This window comes from Aethalodelphis obliquidens, unplaced genomic scaffold, assembly GCF_003676395.1.
Source record: "Aethalodelphis obliquidens isolate GAN/ISIS:26980383/991018 unplaced genomic scaffold, ASM367639v1 scaffold147, whole genome shotgun sequence".
In the NCBI taxonomy this organism is placed as follows: Eukaryota; Metazoa; Chordata; class Mammalia; order Artiodactyla; family Delphinidae; genus Aethalodelphis; species Aethalodelphis obliquidens.
The window spans coordinates 25,209-46,836 of record NW_020838091.1 but is presented as its reverse complement, the minus strand read 5'-3'; the positions used below and the strand labels follow the sequence as shown (position 1 = coordinate 46,836).

Sequence of the window (21,628 nt, the reverse complement as noted above, 5' to 3'; positions counted from 1 at the left end):
TCGCCTGTCTTCTGTGTTAATTTCCTGTTTCCTGGATTCCTTGGCCTTTTTTCTGAGTTTATGCCTGCATTTTGCTGGAGCACATTCTCCAGTGCTTCCTGAGAAAGGAGGCCTAGGACATAAAATCTTTAGCTCTCCTTTGTCTGAAGATGTCTCTATTGCACCCTCACCCTTGATTGATAATTCAACTGAGTATAGGCTTCTAGGTTGGAAATTATGGTCTGTCAGAATTTTGAGAACACTGCTCCATTGCCTCCTAGCTTCCAGTGCTGCTGTTGAGCAGTCCAATGCCATTCTTTTTCCTGATCCTTTGTACATGATATATTTTTCTTCTGGAAGCTTTTAGGATCCTCTCTTTATCCCTGGTATTCTGAAATTGCGCTGTGGCATAACTTGGTGGGGTTTTTCTTTAATCATTTATGTTGCTGGTTACTCGGTGGGATATTCATTCCTTTAGTTCTGGACTTGTTCTTGTATCACGTCTTTGATCCTTTCCTTTCTGCTGTTTCCTCCATTCTCTATTTCTGGAACTCCTATTGTTGGATGTTGCAGTTCCTCAACTGATCCTCCCGTGTTCTCATCTTTTCTCTTCTGTTGTCCATCTCTTTGCCTTGTTATTCTGCTTCCTAGGATATTTCTTCAACTTTATTTTCTAATCCTTCTCTTGAAATCTTTATGTTGGCTCTCACTATCTTAAATTTCCCAGGTTTCTTCCCCTCCCTTCATTACCTCTGTTCCTTCCAAGTTTTTTGGTTTGTTTGTTTGTTTGCTTTTTGGGTCATTCTTGCAGGTTGATGGGCTTCCTCAAGTACCCTTGTACTATCTGATCATCTCTGGCTACCTAAGGCTTGTTTTTTTTTAATGCCAGTTACACTGAGGTTTAATTTACATAAAATGAAATATACCTACCTTAAGGATCCTTGGCTGGTGAGCCCCGGCGATCAGTTCCCATGACGGGAAGCTCTGTGTGTAGATGGAGCTGGCCAGGTGATGGGCTTCACTACAGAGTTTATGGGCTGAGAGCCTGTTCTTTTGTTGGAGGACTCCCACATGTCATCTTTCGGAGGGCTCTGTCTGGGGCCTTTCAGTTTCCCCAGAGAAGAATCTTTTTCTGTCTCATGTGCTCCTGACTTTGGTGTTCTGGAAGTAGGCAAGTGGAAGGAGGCTGGGGTTCCACTGCTTTAGGGTACAGATCCCTTTGCTTGCAGCCCTGTTTCACCCCCATCCTCCACTGTGCCTGGTGTCCCCAAGCCTGGAGGCTCCTAACTTCAATTTCTCCAAAGAATCACCCTCCATCTATAGAGATGGAGCTGGGGAGGGGTGTCCCGACTGAAAGGGGTCGGGGAGGGGCCAAGAGGGTCTGTTCACAGACTTTCAATATTCTCCTTGCTTTCTGCAGTTCCATGCCTCATCCTGCCTTCTGTGCTTCACGGGACCTCTGATTCCTGGGGCTTGCTGGGTGGAATAGTTTACTTCTGGTCAGCACCCCAGACCTTGTGTTTCTACCTTTTTTATTCCTTTACTCATATTTCAGTGGGATTTGGGGAAGCAGCAGAGATAAAGAAGTTTACTCAATTAGTTGTGTTTAACAGGAAGTTCCCCTTCGTATTCCAGCCAACTCTTATTCATCCTCCGTGACTCATTTAGGCAAGACCTCCTCCAGGAAGCTTATCTTAATGTCCCTAAGTTGGATGAGGAGCCCCTCCTCTGTTCTCCCACAGGCTCCTTTTCTTGCCTCCATCACAGCTCTGATCAAACTGTTTTGAAAGTGTCCGTTTCCATGCCTGATTCTCCCTGCAGACTGAGGCCTCCTGGCAGTCTGGGGCCACGTCTTAGTCATGCCTGTGCCCCCAGTTCCCAGGGTCTGGTCCACAGGGGTACACAGTAAATATGTGATGATGGGCTTCCCTGGTGGCGCAGTGGTTGAGAGTCCGCCTGCCGATGCAGGGGACACGGGTTCGTGCCCTGGTCCGGGAAGATCCCACATACCGCAGAGCGGCTGGGCCCGTGAGCCATGGCCGCTGAGCCTGCGCGTCCGGAGCCTGTGCTCCGCAACGGGAGAGGCCACAGCAGTGAGAGGCCTGCGTACCGCAAAAAAAAAAATAAAAAAGTGATGATGGATTGAATTAATAAATGAATGACTATACGTATGAATCAGACCCAGCCAGAGGGACCATCTAGAAAGGGAAATAAGCGGAATACAATTGTTCTTATACAAGGCCAGTTCCCTAAAAGCTCTAAGTTCCCTAAAAGCTGTATGTGCAAAGATGCCTACTGCAGCATGATTTAAACCTATGAAGGACTTCCCTGGTAGCACAGTGGTTAAGAATCCACCTGCCAATGCAGGGGACACAGGTTTGAGCCCTGGTCCGGGAAGATCCCACATGCTGTGGAGCAACTAAGCCCATGCGCCACAACTACTGAGCCTGCGCTCTACAGCCCGCGAGCCACAACTACTGAGCCCGCGTGCCACAACTACTGAAGCCCGTGTGCCTAGAGCCCAGGCTCAGCAACAGGAGAAGCCGCCGCAATGAGAAGCCGCCGCAATGAGAAGCCTGTGCGCCGCAATGAACAGTGGCCCCGCTCGCTGCAACTACAGAAAGCCCGCAGGCAGCAGCAGAGACCCAGCGCGGCCATAAATAAACAAACAAACAAACAAACAAATAAATAAAAACCAGTGAAAAAAATAGGCCCAGCATGTTGAGAGGATGGTTAAGTACATTATGGTATATCAGTTGCCATTAAAAATGATGCTTCTGAAGAATATGCAATTACATGGGGAAATGTTCAAACGAACAAAGCAAGAAAAAATTGTATGTGCTGTATTATTTCAATCAGATGAAAAGAATGCAGAGAACAGGGAAATACATCAAATGTTCAGAGTAGCTGCCTCTGTGTGTTGTAATTATGGGTAATGTTTTTCTCCTCTACTTTTCTAAGTTTTTATAAATTTTCGAATGGAAGAATGCATTAAGTGTATACTTTTAAAAATTTCCTAAGAAATGAAGTATCCTGAGATACTTATGAACAAAATATTGTGAAGGGGACCCAAGGGTCTGTGTACACTTCTAGCGGCACTTGCTGGAAAGGCTCCGTTCTTCACTGGCCAGAGACCCGGAAGGCCCAGGCCCATGGAACCCCAGCCCCACTGCAGCCCCCACCCCCACTGCAAAGCAGGACCTAGTTCAGGAAGCCAAAGGAGGAGGATCACAGAGCCCAGCTTTTTACAAATTGCAATATCATAGGCTGTACTGGGAAACAGAAGGTTTACCCTACACTGGACATCACACTTCAGAGGCCTCTCTCTGTGAGGTAAAGGGTCTGTGGGGCCAAGAGAATATGCCCATCAGGATCTCTGGCCCTCTCCCTTCTAGACTGCACTCAGGTACCTGGAACCCAGAATTCTCTGTCCATATTTCTTGAGCTTACTTGCAGGAATTGTGTGGTCTTATTATCCAGGTCCATCTGCTAGGCCCAGTGGGTGGTCAATGGGAAGGGAAAATAGACAGGGTTTGGATGTGGGCTGGGGTATCCATACACATCTCAAAGCTCCATATGAACTACAGGTGGGAAGAGAAGGGGGAAGGGCCAATGGCCTCAACTGGTACCTTGCATGGGCTGCACAAACATAGAGGCAGGCAGGTCCGTAGGTCCCTAGGCCTCAAGGTTGGTAGAAGGGCCTACCTTGAGTGTTAGACAGATCTAGGTTCAAATCCATTTATTTGCTGTGCAACCATGGATGAGTCCATTCCCCTCTCTGAACCTCAGCTTCCCCAACTATAAAATAGGTATAATAATTCCAATCTCAGAGAGTTGTTGTGAGGCTTGCTGGGGGCACAATGGCTTAGAGGTTATGAGCACAGGCTTTGGGTCAGACAGGCCCAGGTTTGAATCCCAGCTCTGCCCCTCCTAACTATGTGATTTACATCTCTAAGGCACAGTTTGCTCACCAATATGATAAAATAATAGCACTAACCTGATAAAGTTGTTGGAAGGATTATGGTTGTAATGAGTATGTAATAACATTAGAAAATGCTTAAATGAGAAAAGGCTGCTTTTATTAATGGGTGTGCAAATATTGGCTATGGTAGGATTGACCAGACTTCTGCACTCCCATCCTCCTGCCCAGCTTTATTTTTCTCCATAGCACTTACCACTATTTGACATATTTTTGTATATTCTTGTTTATTTGTTTCTTTTCTTTCCCCACTCCCTACATTCACACACTAGAATGTCAGCTCAGCAGGAGAGAGGTCTGTTTTGTTCACTGTTTCCAAGTGCCTGTATCAGTGAGAGACTGAAGATGTTCCTCAACAGTTGAGTAGATATCTGCCATGTAGACAGGGGTAAAAGGTATTCTTGGCCAAGAGAACAGCCAGAATATAGGCATGGACCCATAAAGAAGTCCACTTTGCCGAGGGTATCCTAGATACTTCAGTACAACTTGAATGCAGGTCAGGAAGGGAACAGAGTGGCTAGAAAGATGAGTGGGGAAAGCGGGAGGGGGGAGGGCGGGGGGGGCAGGGGGATGAATTGGGAGATTTGGATTGACTAATATGTATAATATTGTATAAAATACATAACTAATAAGAACGTGCTGTAGAGCACAGGGAACTCCACTTCGCTGCACAGTAGAAATTAACACAACATTGTAAAACAACTATACCCCAATAAAAAATAAATAAATAAAAACTAAATTTAATTGAAAGGTGAGCGGGGCTGTGGCCTGACCCAAAGGAGCATGCGAGAGCTTCCCTAGACCACAGGTGGTGTGAAAACCAACTTGTGACAGCCAGGAAGTGGAAAAGCACTAGGGGAGAGGCAAAGATGCCTCCCAAGTTCAACTGCCACCTAAATCATGATGATGTGAAAGGCCAAAGTTAAAACCTTTTGAAAGATAATTCAGGTGGAGGGAAGACTCCTTTCTAAGGGGCCATCTGAGCCAAGAATCAGACCTAGAAATGACAAATAGGCAAGTATAGAAGTCATGTGGATGAGGTAATAGTGACATGCAAAAAAATCTTAAAAGGTTAATTAAAGAGAAGAAAAACTAGATGAACCACAGAACAAATCAGAAACCTTGTTGGATAATGTAACCATTTTCAGCATTTTTCACATGATATTGAATGGATCCACATGATCCACAGGCCAAGATCGTGGTGGGGAAACGAAATGAAAGCCCATGGTAGTTTCAGTTGCTAGTTATCTTTCTGTTGATGATTACTCTTCCTCTAGTCCTTTGTTACCACTACTCATTGAAAAGTCCTGGGATGACAATGACGATGATGATGATGATAAAGATTGCTGCATCAGAGGAAATATCTGTCTATCACTTTTCAAATTTCTTTTTCAGAAAATAAAGAGGCAAGTATCACTTCACATTTTTATTTTAAAGAAAAGAAAGACAGGCAGAGACTACAACAAAAACAGCATTGAACACCAGGCAAGAGTGTGAACCTCATTGTATAATTGCCAGGAAGCCCCTGGGGGTCTCGAACCAAGCAGTGACAAGGTCAAATGCTGCCTTCCTAACCTCCCGCCCCTTTCAATCACTAAAGCGAGCTTTATTTGGTCCTTAGCATCTCTGCCTTCTAATAATCCAAAAAGAATAAAGTGATTATTAAGCACCTACAATGGTCCAGGACTTGTGTTATCTTCATAACAGCTGTGCAAGGTCATTATTATTCTTCTCATTGTATAGATGTGAGAACTGGGGCTCAGAGTAGCAACGTGATTTACCTAGAGTCACACGGCTAATAAGTAGTGGAGCCGAGACTCAAGTCTAGGTTTGTATGATTCCAAAGCCAATGCTTTTCACTGCTACAGCTGTGGCTTCCTTCTGTCATGCCAGAGCTAGGCAGCACTTCATCTCCCACAGCTTGACCTCTCTCCCTCAACTGGCTCCAAACTCCCCTCCACACCATGAGCATTCAGGGGGTGCTTCTGGAAGAGACAATCATTCAAGGATGGAAGGCGGGGCACCAAAAAGGGAAGGTGGGGTTAGGCACAGGTACTGCAGCCCAAAGCAGCTCAGCACTATCACAAAAAGAGAGAGAGAGAGAAGGAAAATGGAACTGGCTCTCCAGCCCTCCCTTCTTGCTTCCCTCTGCTGGTGGCAGAAGGATGGAGGTTCAGCCATGATGGCAGAGAGAGTGGGCGGAAGGGGAAGCAGCAAGAGCAGCCTGCTATTGCAGAAGCCTCAGCTCAGCCTCAAAGCCCCCTCCTGTGTGCTTGGGGCCCATCTCTGGCCCACCTGCTCCCACTGCCTAAGCAAAGGAGGCTAGGCTGTTCTCCAAGCACCCACCCAATCCTGCCAAAGCATAGCTTACAGCAGACCCAGACCCTCTCAAGTCACAGTGAGGGCACCCTGAGAGGTGGAGGGACTAGCCCGGGGGTTCAGAGGAAGGCAGTGGCAGGATGGGGGTCAGAACCCAGGTCTCCAGTCCCTCAGCTGAGGGCTCTCTTGATTGCGTGGTCTAGATGGCAGAGGTTGAGGAAAAGGGGTGCTCAGGAGGCTGCCACAGGAAGGCTTATGACAGGGCTGGAGCCAGAGACAACACATGCCAAAATGAGGCCATACAGGGTTGGGTATTTTGGGGGTTGACTAATAATTTCCATTCTCAATCTGGATTGAGAAAGCAAAACAACCACTTTTTAAAAGTAGCTTTAGCCTTAGTTTGGACCTCAAGAGCATAAATCTTTATCTCTCTCTTCTGTCAGGACCCTGCTGAAAAGAATGTGAAGGAATAAAATAAGGTAAGAAATCATAACAGTGAAGAGGATGGGAGAGGGTGATATCAATGGGTGAGAGATTTCAACCAATTTCTGGGAGCGAAAAACAAAGAGAAGAGTGTTCACAGTTGAAGGAGAGCCAGCAACGCCACTCAGGGGGTTGCAGCTGGAGAGGGAGCCAGTCAGGCCAGCAGAGGCCCAGAGAGAGTCCAGACTTGAAGATGGTAGGTACAGGGGAGGGTAGGAGCAATCAGGGGCTGAAAACGGGGGGATAAACTGAAGGTAAGTACATGAAATCCTTCCCTGTGCCCCCACTGACAACTCCCAGATCCAAAACACAAGCTGCCTGGCTTTCATCCCTAGGCAAAATATCAAAGGAATTAAACTATCTGGGATTACTCAGGGCACCTAGTGGCATGTTGGTGCTCCCAGAATAAAGTGCTTTTCATTCTGGCATTTGGGGGGCACCCATTACAACTGCCAGCTCCCCGGCGGCTCACCTAAAATAAAGCCAGCAAGTGGACAAGTCAGCTGGATATACAGACATCTCACTTTGTATCAACTCATTCACAAACTATAAAATAGAAAATATGAGAGAAAAGGTGAGCAGCGTAGAGGATCAATCCAGGAAGTTCAACATCCAATTAACAGACATTCCAGAAAGAGAAAACAGAGAAAATGAAGGGCAGGAAACTACCAAAGAAATTATGTAAGAAAAGACAAGGTGCATCAAGTTGAAAGGGCTCACTGAGTACCAGGTAGGGTTAATGAAAAACAGACCTTGAGCTAAGTGTTGGTTTTATAGGTGTGTTTGGCTTGTGGAAACTTGACCATGTGATATGAGCACTTTTCTGTATACATATTTCAGTATGAAGTTTTTAAAAAAATCCCCCTCCTAAAAAATTTTCAAATAAAATGTCCCCAGAAGATGTGCTATGATTATCCTGTGGTTTCAAGGAACACCACACAACAGTAAGTTTAAGTAAGTACATAAATAAATAAATAAATCGATAAGGTGGAAAGTCCTGATCCAAATATGAAACAAAGTAACAAGCGGCATGACTTTGAGCAATTCGTAGAGCATAAGAAACGAAAATTCATTTGATCTTGATGCTAGGAAAATTTTCCTGGGAGTACAGAGGTTGGGACAGTGGACCTGTGGGAAGTGAGGTGTAATTATAGTACACTATTTAGCCCTGCAATTAATAATATGACATAGTCATAATCACATAAACACCGTGTATTGGTCGTCAACTTTTAAAGTCATTTCTGTCCAGAAAAGCACTGAAGACCTAATTATTGTTACATAACAGAATGCAAATGTAGTCAACCTTGCTGGATGCAAAAGTACAGAACACAGAAAGTGGGAGGTGGAAAGGTGGAGGAGAGATGGAGGGAAGGATGGGGCACTAATAACTATATCTTACAAACTGAGTGGTCAAGAGATACTGTGGAAAATTGATGGAATAAGAAATTACAGTCTAAGTAGTATCTAGCAAAGTTACAAAGGTAACTAATAGAGGAACCAAAATAGTAATATAATTATTAAAGTTTGGAAGGGGGAAAAAAGAGTCAAGTGTTGTAAACAAGCTAAATTCTCACTTGTCATAGTAGAAAGAAGTCAATAGATGATGTTTAAAGTTGATAAATGAAGAAATAACCGACAAAGGATGTTTATTTGGAGATACGAAGTCACCACCAGAAAGCCTCAATGGTAAAAGTGGTCACCTCTGGGGGCTGGGAAGTGGGGGGCAGGGAGACATTGGCTTACTAGTATGCATGTCCTTGTGTACTATTTGCCCTTTTAAAATTATGTATATGGGGACTTCCTTGGTGGTCCGGTGGGTAAGACTCTGTGCGCTCCCAATGCAGGGGGCCCAGGTTTGATCCCTGGTCATGGAACTAGATCCCACATGCATGCCACAACTAAGAGTTCGCATGCCGCAACTAAGAAGTCCACATGCCACAACTAAGGTCCCGAGTGGTGCAACTAAGACCTGGTGCAGCCTATATAAATAAGTATTTTTTTAAATAAATAAATAAATTATGTATATGTACTGCTTTGATTTAATTTTTCAAAACAAGTCCCTCCTCTTTCTTTGGACCTCAGTCTCCCACACGGTCCATATAAAATGGGGAGGTTGATGACTCTAGGTGATGCGAAGTCTTGTTCTCCAAAATCCATGCTTCTTTCTAGAGCAGAAGCAAGACACGCCAGTGAAGGACCGACTCTTTCCTAACTAACCCCTCGACTCCTCACAGTATCATAATCATCCGTTACAGATGCCTTCTCAGGTGCCCCAGCCTGCACCACCCTCTGGTCGTCTTCAAACCCCACCATCACCAGTCCAGCCTCACCAGCCTTCCATTCGTTCAACTATTTACACCCATTAGTTATTTATACCTGCCTGAGTCACAAAGGATTTGAGGTGGCTTACTCTAATAACACAGATAAGGAAAGAATAAAAATTGAACTAGAAAATAAGAGCTCAGAAAAAGAGATCAACAAAGATGCTAGAGCTGTACTTCAAATTAACTGGTAGCTGAGGCAGAAAGCAAGATACAATGAGCCATGACAGCCTCATATTAGGAAGGAGGAAATATACCAGTTTTCAGGGGAAGCAAACCTTTGCCGAGCACTGAATTCTTCAAGTCATTGTCCATTGTCCATGGGAGATTTCATGAAGGAGAAGGAAATGACTGTTTTTGATTTGTTTTGTTTTTGTTTTATTAAACTTCAAGCTGTCCTATTGTAATGATGTGCTATCCAGATCTGGATGACTTATCTCCTATAAAAACTGAAGAATCCTAGGTAATATCATGATTATGAAATGAGGTATAAGAGCATATGTTTTGGCACAATCATGAATTATGTCATTGCTTTTCTTCCCCCGGAAATGACTATTTATTGAGCACCTACAAATATCAGGGAATGCCATTCAAATGATCTTGGTCAATCCTGAGAGATGGGCATTGTCATCCCATTTTACAGATGAGGAAACTAAAGCTCAGAGAAGGTAAAATGACCTAGCTGAGGTCATCCAGTTGGTTGGGGCAGAGCCGAGATTCAAACTTAGGTCTGTCGGTCTCCAAAGCTCATTCTTTACGTATCATACCGGGGGCCTCAAAACAAAGCCACCCAGGCTAGAGACACCCTGCCTAAGGCAATGGGGACACAGTGATGACATAGGCCTGCCCTCTTCCATGAAAACAGAAAAAGGGGGATGACAGGCCTTGCTGTCAAGCCAGAAACTGCCTCTGAGCTGCCTCAGTTACATTAAATGAGGACCTGCAAGGCAGAAAGCAGCAAAAAGAAAGCTGGGCCTGGGTGGAGAAACGGAAACCACAGACCCCAGCTATGAATCTACCTGATCTGATTTCTGAGGGGCTGAACCAGAGCAGAGGGTCTGTCTGCCACTGAAGCAAGAGATCCTTTACTTAGGTGATGCATACTCTTTACCGTTTCCTCCCCAGCAAATCAGCCAGCCTCCTGGAGGCCTGGTTTTCTCATTTGTAGGACAAAGATAATGATCCCTACAACCTTCACAGGATTTCAAGGCATAAAATAGCACATTTAAGGAATGATGCTTTAAACACTGGCATTAACACTAGAGTGACTTTTCTAATCAGAGCTCTTCTGCTCACACGTTGAGTGGCCTCCTACAAGTCCTTTCTTTAGGCTTCAGTCTTCTCATCTGTAAAATGAACATCCTGATTTTTAAGGGTCCCTAAAGCTGGAAGGTTCTTCACGTTCATGCTGATATTATTAAAACCCTACTGGTCATGAGTGGCTGCACTCCCTTCTGTCACAGCACTTATCAGTGTGTTGCCACTGTCTTTCTCCCCCAGTAGATTATCTCTACTCCCACCACCCAAGTTCAGGCCTTATCACTTCTCATCTAGACTGTCGCACAGCCTCATCACTGAATGCCCTCCAGTCTATCTTCCAAATTGCCCTGTAGTAGGATCTCCCCAATACACTGCTCTCAACACGTCACCCCGTACTCTACAATACACACCTCTTCCCTCAGCTTAGAACTCTATGTTGGTTCCCAATTTGCAACAGAATAAAGCTCCTTATCCCGCTACTCCAGTGTCCTCATGATCTGCACCAGCCAAGTCGTCAGACTCTTCTCTGGATCCTCCCTGCCTCCCTGTTTGTGCTCTAGTTTGTACTGACCTGGTAAAAGTGTTCCCCTCCTCACCTCCACATACCCTGCTGGTCTCATACTTCTGTACATTTGCTCGTGCTGTCCCCTCCGTCTTGACCTCCCTTTGGTTCCCAATTCCCACTGACCCACATGCCGTCCTTCTTCACCTAGCTAGCCCCTACTCATCCTCCAAGCCTCAGATCAGGCATCACCTCAGTCTGGGTAGATGTCCCTCCTTTGGGCACCCGTGGCCTCCCGTGCTCCCCTCTGGCATAGCACACAAGACACCACGTTACATTTGTCTTCTCCACCCAACTGTGAGCTCCCTGAAGCCAAGAAGCATATGCTATTAATCACGGAACTCCCTGCCTGCAATAGCACAAGCTGTGGCACATCCCAGGTGCACAATATTCACTGGATGGCCCTCTATCTCTCAGAAATGTGATGAGCTCGCACATGACCTCTCGCTCCTGCCCTTCCATGGCACGGAATTTTGCAAAATTATCATTATTAATAATAAAAATGCCTATCACCAAGTAAACACACACTCTCTGCTGAACACTTCTCTGTCATCTCACTGAATTCTCACAACAATCATGACAAGATGGGTCATTTATGAATTGTCTAGCATATCAGATGTACAGTTGTGAGGCATGCCTCCCAGTTTTGTAAGGAAATTTGGGGGAAGGAAGAAATTAGGTACTTTTTAATCACAGATATAATGACAATAATTCTAAAGTGGTTCTATAGAGGAAAATATTGGTTCTATTCAGGTGAATGCAGTATATTGCATCTGGAATCCAGTAGAAAATCACAAGGCCCAGCCAGATATGCAATCTTATTATCCCTTAAAATATATATATATATGTGTGTGTGTGTGTGTGTGTGTGTGTGTGTGTGTGTGTGTGTATCATCACATAGCTACAATGAAATACATTTGATATTAGTGAAATGGTACATATCAGGTGATAATTGTGATAAATTTCCCTCTAAAATGTTAGAGGAATCATCGTGATCTGTCGTGTAGCCCTGGCTTGTCATGTTTGTTTTAAAAAGGATGTGATGAGACAATCTTGGCTGGGTTGCTTTGTCTGCTACACTCCACCTCTAGAGGGCAGGGCAGCCTCACATATTGTTTTCCACCCTTATCCCTTGGTTTTTTCATCCTGATCAGGACCTTGCTGGGTGTGCTTGGCAGCCAGGAAACTTTCTGATATATTTTTGTGGGGCTGGGGGGAGGCGGGCAACAGGAATCGCACCCATCAGAAAATACAGTTTTATCCCCATTGACTACTTGAGAAAACGGAGGTTCTGAAAGTTAAGTGACTTGCCTAGAGTCACAGAAATTCCTCCTTCCCACGGCACCACATTTTTCTCCAAATGCGAAGGTCCCAGAGAGCAGCTCCTAAGTGCTTAAGAACAGGTGTCCCGGGACTTCCCCAGCGGTCCAGTGGTTAAGACTCTACACGCCCAATGCAGGTGGGCACGGGTTCAATCCCTGGTTGGGGAACTAACATCCCGCATGCCACACTGTGCAGCCAACACAAAAAACAGGCATCCTTGCGTGAGTGCTTTTCAACATGGATGCCTGGAGAGAGACCTGACACCACAAGGAAGTGAGGGTAACTAGCAAATGATCTTGCCCTAAATGACTTACCACAACAGAGGAATAAGTCATTTACTCCTCATTCCTCCCCATGACAAGTGTTGATTCTTCTGCCAGGGAACATAGCAGAGAATGAGCTAGAAGGGCTGTGTCTTATTCTGACTCCAAGACGCCGTGCCTAGCCCAGGGTCAGAGCCCAATAAAGATTTGATGGGTAAATAAGTAATTTCCCACTGGATGAGGCAGAGGGCACACAGGTCCTATGCAGGCCTCTTTGCTCCTTTCAGGACAGAAGATCCCGCATTAAGGGAGAAGAACATGGTATGACATGGCCATGGCATGGGAGGGACAGGTAATGATGAGCAGATTGGCCTAAATGTCTCTGAAGTCTCATCTGACTCTGCTACCCTGACATCCTATGAACTGGGAGACTGGTGAGTGGGAGGAACACAGAGGGCAGAGGCCAAACAGCTCCAGGGAGCATGAGGGAAAAGCCACAGAGAAGCCAAGAGAACCCTGAAGTTGAGTCATCTCTCTCTACAGGAGTCCTGAAAGGAAGAACACCTTAGGCACCCCTGGCCATTAGTGCACCGGGACTTAATCTGACAATCATTTGTCTACTCAACATTTACTGAGCAGCTACTATGTGCTGTGCTATGTTTTTCCAAGCTTCTAGCTCCTTCAGTTACACCCACAGCACCTAGCAGAGGGACTGACACAACGTGCACATGATATATGTGTATGAAATCTTAATCTGACGGAGCCCTCAAGCTAGTAGAGATGACACGAGGTGTAAACAAATAAAGGTATGAAAGGGGGCAAAGTGCTCATTTCAAGGGTCAGGGATAGACCTGTGCACAAACACGGGAGAGGCAACAACAGTGGAATGCAGCCTGGGCACTGGATGGAACAGCCCAGGAGAAGCAAACAACATGAGCAAAGACCCAGAGGCTCTCAGGAGGCTGAGTGGGCTGACAATGGGGCACACAGGCCAGTCTGGCTGGAACTCGGTCTGTGTGAGGGGGACTGTAAAAAGATGAGAGGAGAAAGGTGAGATCCTAAAGGGTCCATGCATGGCAGGCAAAGCAGTCTGAACCTTCTCCTGCAGGCAGAGACAGCAGGAAACTGCTGGAGCCCCACAGAAAGCTTGGTCTGTCTGTACCTCATCAGGGGCCCGAGGGAACAAGAGCAGGAGGGCATCGATTAGGAGACTGTGGTCAAAATCCAAGAGGCTATCAGGAGAGGGAGCTTGACTCAAGCAGTGGTCCCAGGAGCTCTGCTGGGGGAAGCCCAGAGCCACATCCAGAGCATCTTTACCGTCTTCACACCCGCCTGCAGGAGGCATTGGTGGACCAAAGGCTCAGGAGCCAGATAGTTCTGGGCCTCATGCAGTTGTGTAACCTTGGGCAGGTCATCGCACCTCTCTGACCTCTCGTTTCCCTGTCTGAAAAAAGAGGATAATACCAATATCCACCTGGTATGGACTCTGTGCAAATGAGATAAGAAGCAACATGGAATGGTGGGTGAGAACGTTGTGGATGGACTCTGGAGCCTGGCCACCTGGGCTCCTTCTAACTCCTTCTCAGTTCTGCTACTTATTCACTGAGTGACCTTGGGGAAGTTACCCAACCTTTCTGGGCCTCGGTTTCCTCATCTGTGAAATGGACTTAATAACAGTATCTACATCAAAGGTTTCATATGGCGATTGAATGAATTAATACACAGAAGGCACTTAGAACAAATAGTGCTTGGCACACAGTAAATGCAGGTTAAAAAAAGACGTTAGCTATTGTTACATAAAGCCACATAGGGTGGTGCCTGGCACGTAGAAGGCTGAGGCTCACTCAGCACATGTGCGGCCCCTTCTCCATGCCCCAGGCCTCCCCTGTGCTCCCAGCAAATTCAGAGGCCACCAGAGGCAGAGGTGAGATAGATGAAAGAGTAGCAGAGGGCAAGCCTGGGTCCGGTCTTCCTCCCACCTCCCCCTCCATCCTCCACCCACTCTCTTCAAAGTCCCCTGCCCAGGTCTTAGACCAGTGGCCTGGCCTCCACTCCTCACTGCCCTTCCTACTCATTTTGTCCTAAGCACCGGCACTACAGTGGGTCAGGCTTGGTCCCCTGTGTCTTTGGTCAGGGAAGGGGGTGGGAGGGTTCTCAAGCGCAGAGAGTCTGGTGTTTGCTCAGCCTGGGGGCCCCTCCTGCTCTGTGCACACAGCCAAGAAATGTTTGTGGATGACAACAGCCCCATTCTCGCCCCAGATCTAGACTGAGAAGCAAGATTCCTCTAATTCTCATTCAATTCGACATTATCATTGCCTCCCACGTGAGTATAATGCTCCCAACACAGTGGGGGGAGAGAGGGCAATGGTATTCCCTCCTGGGAAGAAGGAAAGACCCCCACCCCCCGCCCAGGAAAAGTGCCCAATACCCCAAAGGAGACAGACTTCCCCAGGGCCCCTCCCTGGGCTCCCTCCCTCCCTCCCAGTGCCCTCAGCCCCTGTGGGGAGCGCACTGACACTCCAGCGCACACACAAGACAACCCGGCAACTGTGCCTAGAGCCTAGACCACGCATTGTCCTGGCTGCTGAGAACACCAGGCCAGTCCTGCTGGTTGCTGTCCCCCAACGCAAGCCAGCCTGCTGGCGGGGGGGGGGGGGCGTGCAGAGGATGAAGAGTTACCACCAAACCAGCTTCAGCCCACCACCGCCTACGGCAGAGCCGGAGCTGGGCCCAGGCAAAAATCAAGGGAAATGCAGCTCTCTTCAGCGTGGAGAACTCAGCAGTGGCCCCCAGCACGCCTGTAAATCATTCCAGGTGCCAGAACGGAAAGGGGGGGGCCAGGCCAAGATCAACAACGAAAACAGAGCTCTTCTCTAACCATGGGGAGTGGGGGTGACAATTCCAGGGTAAAAGACCTAAGCATTGCAGACCAGCAGCTGCTAAAAAAACAAACAAGCAAGCAAAGACCTCATGTACAGAGGCCCAGTGGCCAGAAGGAGGTCGGGCCTCATCGTGCGCTATGCTGCACTAGAAAGGCCACACCCAGAGCACAGCAGAAGGCAGACTGGCATCCGGGAACCTGTCCAGAAGAGACAGTGCGGGAGGATGTGGGAATCCTGGGGGGATGACATAGGTGGGGGTGGACGTGACAGCTGCTATCAACTGCGGTAGAGGGCAAGTTCACAGGCTCGGGAGTCTGTCTCACAGATAGTGTGACCTCTGGTGTGTTACTTCACTTCTCTGAGCCCTCGGTTTCTTCAGCTGTAAAACGTGGGTTGTGGTGACAGACGGACAGCGTCGCTGGGCAGAGGGGCCCTTCAACAAGCAGCAGCTGGGCCCAGGCCCCTCTGTCCCCTCTTCCTCCACCAGAGGGAGCCTGGGGACCAGGAGCGCCCAGCATGTACCAGCTCTACCTAGCCTCCCCCAATGCTGCAGCCTCTGCTGCTCAACACCCACCCTGCCTGCCCTGGCTTCCAGCGGCAGCCTCTCACCCACTCCTTACAAACCCAGAACATGCCTGGCAGGGGAGTAGCTTGCAGCAGCTGTGGCGACAACAATGGCTAGTGCATCAATACGCCCTCCTGACGCCTGGTCGAGAGAGAGGGAGGGAGAGCAGAAAGAAGGGAGACAAGGCCTTCTGCCTTCCCCCATCGACTCCCCTTCTCATCACTCATCCCAGAGCAATCTCCCCTTGCTCAAATCCTCCAAATACCTCAGGCTCTCCTGGCCTCTCCCAGTTGGTGACCTGGCCAGGTCCTGAGGCCAAGAGACTCCTTCAGGCTGGAAAGCCCCAGTGGAAAAATAACAGGCCTCGGAGACAGGTGGACTTGGGTTCTAGCCCCAGATCTATTAGGAACTGGCAGTGTAATCTTGAGCATGTTCCCTTCATTTTTTTGGAGCCTCAGTTTCCCCATCTCTAAAATGGAATTGCTAGTGCTCACTGCACAGGCCCTGTTGTGAGGACCAAAAGAGGTAATAATGGGTGTACAATCAAAGTACCGTCTAAATTCCTGTATTAATCCAGTAGGAAATGTGAAGCAAGGGAATCCAACAAACAGCCTGGAGGGTGCACAAAAAGAGGGAAAGACCGAAAGGCAGGCCTGCCCAGATGGCAGAAGCACAGAGCTCAAGAGCAAACAGGCTTCCAGCCAGCCAAGAGATTCAGACCCACATCTGCAGGATGGAGAATCTGAGAAGAATGGAATCCTAGAATTTGGGAAGACCCAGGTCATTTCATTGGGCTTTCCACCAGTTCAGGAATTATGCTTTCTCCAGCCCTCCCCGACCCCCTTGAGGCAGTCCACTGCATCACCAGACAGCCAGGTTGGAAAGTTCTTCCTGATTTATCCCAAAATTTCCCATTGCTCCTGGTTCTGCTCCCTGGAGCCACACATAATGAGGCTGCTTCCTCTGTCACAGGTTTGACCACTCTGGAAAAGTCTTCGGCAGCCAGGCTAAAGGACCACAATGCCCATACAGTCTCCCTCTGTCCCCACCCCATCATGGCCCTCTCCTGAAAAGGCCTTGCTTGGTCAGTCGACCTGGCCCCTCCCTCCAGTGTGGGGCCCCAAGCTGCACACAGTCAGTCCTCCTGGAATGGGCTCCCAGCAGCCCTGGCTGGGCAGAAGAGTCCATCTCCCTCTGGGGCAGCCCACACCAAACCTCAACTGAGGGTGCACTGCAGTGAAGCCCAGCCGAGCCCTTGAGCTGCAGCTGCTGCTCCTGGGGCCCAGCCATCTCAACCCAGCACCCCAGCCTGCTGCCTCACCACGGGGGAGTTGCAGAGAGCTGTCTCCCGGCAGATTTCCTGAGGCAGAAGGCTTCCCCACCCCCAGCCCAGCCTCCAAGAGACACTCCACTGGTTGTGGCACATGGTAGGACCAGCTGAGCAGTGAGAGGAGGGGGAAAGCTGTCCATTCGCTAGAGGACTTCAGACTTGCTCTGTAGTGGTGGCTGGATTAGTCATAGAACCATCAAATCTAAGCTGGAGGGGCCCTTAAAAAGCATTCAAGGCAGACCTTGCCTTTTAAAAAGATATGGGAGAACTGATGGCCTGAGAGAGGAAGGGACTCAGTCAAGGTCACAAAGCCAATCTGCAGCAGAGCTGGAAGGGGAACCTGGGTTTCCTAACTCCCAGGTCAGTATTCTTTCCAATCCAGCAGAAGAGAAATCAGGGAGCCTTTAGGGCAGCCCTGTGAGCCTGCACGCCCTTGACTCTCTTGGCCTGACATTTATCCCAACCAGCTCACCGTGGTATCTGCATGGAAGAAGTGGACCCAGCCCATGCCCCACCAACCCAATAGATGTTGCCAAGGTGTCCCAAATAGGCAGACACACAGACCCCAGCACAGAAACTGGCACTGATCCAACAAGAGGGAAGATCTGTAGACTTCCCTTGCTGGTATGCTCTTTAATTGGGTGGTTTTTCCTTGAGGGTGGAGAGGGGGTGGTCTTTGAGGAACTAGCCAAGGGCCGGCCCTCCATCTTTGCTCCCCCGACCAGGATGTGCTGCAGTTCCCCTCAGAGGGATAAGAGCCTCCAGCAGCCATTCTGGTCCCCACCTGCCTCTCTGCGAAAGGATGGAGCTGAGGCCGCCAGAGGAGATCAGATCAGGCCTGTGCTCAGGACCCGCAGAGGAGACCCGAGGTGGGGGGGGCCTTTCTTTCCCTTGGGGCTCTGATCTGACACCGTCGGAGACAATAAAAATCCCAACCGGCACATCCAAATAAAATAAATAAATGAAAAGCCATCCTCTGGCAAGGATATAGCGAGGGGGTGAAGAAGTGGAGGGGGTGATGACTGCTCCAGGCCCTCACTGGCCACGGTTTTGAGAAAGAAGAGACGCCTGCACTCATCGGGCCAACCCACTCTGGGGTAGCTAGAGAAGGGGTGTCGGCTGCACGAGGGGGACCCGGCTTCTCCCGGCAGGTTGGGACTGGAGAGAAGGACATGGAATCAGGCACCGGCTTCTTACTTTACCAGCCGTACAAGTTGGAGAGGGAACTAGCGGGGAAGAGCCAGGGAAGACAAACACGCGTTCCTTACTTTCTCTGGAGGGTTGTGGCCGGGCTGGTGCTGGTACTGGTACTGTGGCCGCCGCCGGCCCCGGGGCTGGAGCTCCTGGATGCGCCACGGCTCAGCTGGCCCCGCTCTCGTGATGGACGGGGCCCCACGCCCACCGCCGCCGAATAGCCGGATTCCTTCTCGCGGCCCGGGTGCGCTGGCCCGGCCTCCCGCCCGCCACGCTCGCGACCCAGGGCTGGGTTCTCGTGGTGCAGGTGGCACTGGGCCACGTCGCGCTCGCGGGCAGAGTAACCAGCAGTGTCCTGGAGTGGGTAGGAGGCGTCCCGCTCCTTGTCCCGATACACAGCCTCCCGGTTCTGATAGGCGCCGTCCCGGTTCGCGTAGCCCACGTCCCGGGCCGCCTGGTGGAACTGGCTCTCCCGCAGCTCGCGGTGGTGGAACTGGGTCTCGCGCAGGTTCTGGTACTGGCTCTCGCGGCTCGGGCTATCCCGCGCGCCGTGGGGGTCCCGGTGCAGCTCCCCGCGGTGCAGCTGGCTCTCCTCTCTCAGGTCGCGGTTCTCCTGGGTGAGCTGGTCCAGCTGGCCCTCCAGCTCTTCGATGCGCCGCCGCTGGGTCTCCAGCAGCTGCTGCTGGCTCTCTATGATGTTGTTCAGCTCCAGCAGGTACTCCACCGCCCGGTTGGGGCTCTCGGATCCCGGGCCGCCCGGGGGACCCGACCCCGCCTCCATCCTGGCGGCCCAGGGGCAGGGGAAGGGGCAAGAGAGCCCGGTCCCCGCTCGCTCACGGCGCCACCCTCCCCCGGGCCCAGCCGGGGGAGGGGGCCGGCGGGACGCGAGGGCGCGCACCGGGCTCGAGGGCCCGGGGGCCCGGGGGGGCCCGGGAGACAGCGCTGGGGCAGGCGGCACGGGGAGCAGGAGCTGAGGCTGCCGCTGCCGCTGCCGCCGCCGCCGCCAACCGCCACGGCTCTCGAGGACGCGGCCCACGGCGCTCCGCCCGCTGCGGAGTCACTGCGCAGCGCGGCCGCGCGGGACCGCCCCGACCGCCGGCCCGCCCCCCGCCCCTGCCCCCACCCCGCGCGCCCGGCCCGCCCCCGAGCGTCCCACCTGCCACCGCCGCCCGCACCCGAAGCCGGACCCGCCCCAAGGCACCCGGGCCAGCCCCCTCACATTCCACCGGTCCCAGAGTCTTCCCTTAATGCAGCCTAAAGAAGCCCTCCATCCCAGTCCGTTCCAATGTCCCTTGGGTCCACCAGGCCCAAGATCCTCGTCTAAGACCTCCCAGAAAACTCCATCCCAGGCAGCTCCCAGGTCTAGGCATCACACAGACTCCCCATCCCCTGGGTCTGCCAATCCCAAGTGTCAGATTCCCCATCCCATCCAACCCCTGGACCTCCTACCTCAGGTGACCTCTGTCTAGTCCACAGCATGGGCAGTCCCAGGATCTCCCACCCCAACAAGCCCTGGGACACCCCATCACAGCCAGTCTTAGGATCAAAGCCCCATTCATTCATTCAACCCCCATTTTCTGCTCTCCTTTGGAAATGCTCACCTCCATTTACTCCATCACCTCCATCCAATGAAACTGTACCCATCTTTCAAGACTTATATGCCACCTTACTGAAGCCAGCCCTGGTCTCCCCAGCCAGAATCGCTCGCTTCCTCCACACGTCTTTTGTGGCACTTGTGGGACAAGTGGAACTCTGCTTTATAGCGCATTCGTTTTTGTTCTTGTGTCATGTCCTCTGCCAGACCAAGCTCCTTAAAGCCAGAAACATGTCTTCATTCATCTTTGTGAGCAGGTTGGGGTAGAAGAGAAAGCTTGAGTTTTACAGTCAGACAGAACTAGATTTAAATTTCATCTTCTCTCTGAACTTCCATTTCCCTATCAATAACACCTACCTCACAGGAGTGGTCTTGGGAAACAGCATGCAAAAACATTTGTCACAGAAAAGATAACACAGAAAATGGAAGAAAATATTTGCAAATGATATATCTGAATATGTAAAGAACTCTAAAAGCTCAACATCAAAAAAACAACCCATTTTTTAATGGCCGAAGGACTTGAATAGATATTTCTCCAAAGATATACAAATGACCATTAACCACATGAAAAGATGCTCAACATCATTAGCCATCAGGGGAATGCAGATCAAAACCACAATGAGCTTTCCATCGTAACTTAAAGGGAATCTTTCACAATGTCCAGAGCCCTTGATATCCTGAGATGAAGGAGGATGTCCTTAAATTCCTTGCAGCAGGAACCCACTTAGGTGGCACCAACCTTGACTTCAAATGGAACAGTATGTCTACAAAAGGCAGTGATGGTATCTACATCACAAATCTAAAGAGAAGCTTCTGCTGGTGACTCGTGCCACTGAAAACCCAGCTGATGTCAGTGTCATATCTTCCAGGAATACTGGCCAGCAAGCTGTGCTGAAGTTCGCTGCTGCCACCAGGGCCACTCCTATTGCTGGCCGCTTCGCTCCTGGAATCTTCGTTAACAAGATCCAGGCAGCCTTCCGTGAGCCACAACTTCCAGTGGTCACCGATCCCACCGCTGACCACCAGCCTCTCACAGAGGTGTCTTATGTTAACCTGCCCACCATTGCTCTGTGTGACACAGATTCTCCTCTGTGCCACGTGGACGCTGCTACCCCATGCAACAACAAAGGAGCCCACTCAGTGGGTCTGATGTGGATGCTGGCCTGGGAAGTACCATGCATATGTGACACCATCTCCCATGAGCATCCACTGGAGGTCATGCCTGATCTCTCCTTCTACAGAGACCCTAAAGATATCGAAAAGGATAAACAGGCCACTGCTGGAAAGGTGTGACCGTGGAAGAATTTCAGAGTGAATGGACTGCTCCAGCTCCTGAGTTTACTGCTACTCAACCTGAGGTCACAGGCTGGTCTGATAGTATGTTGGTGCCCTCTGTGACTATCCAGCCGTTCTCTGCTGAAGATTGGAGCACTCAGCCCACCATTGAAGACTGCTCCCAATGCTCAGGCCACTGAATGGGTAGGAATGACCACTGGGTAGTTTGAAGCTGTTCTTCCATAGGCTCTTAAACAGAAAATGGAAATAAAGTTGTTGAAAAATAAACATCAGTTTCT

The 21,628-nt window shown here is 49.6% G+C and overlaps 1 protein-coding gene across 1 annotated transcript in view; it reads right to left on the bottom strand.

The window, feature by feature from the left end:
- Positions 1–19,436, bottom strand: part of IQSEC2 (IQ motif and Sec7 domain ArfGEF 2) — a 74,624-nt gene extending 55,188 nt beyond the window's left edge. Inside the window, exon 1 of the mRNA XM_027099899.1 lies at positions 18,535–19,436. Coding sequence (XP_026955700.1) covers positions 18,535–19,241 — 707 coding nt within the window. The 5' untranslated portion in view covers positions 19,242–19,436. The remainder of the gene's footprint in view (positions 1–18,534) is intronic.
- Between the last annotated feature and the right edge of the window lie 2,192 nt (positions 19,437–21,628).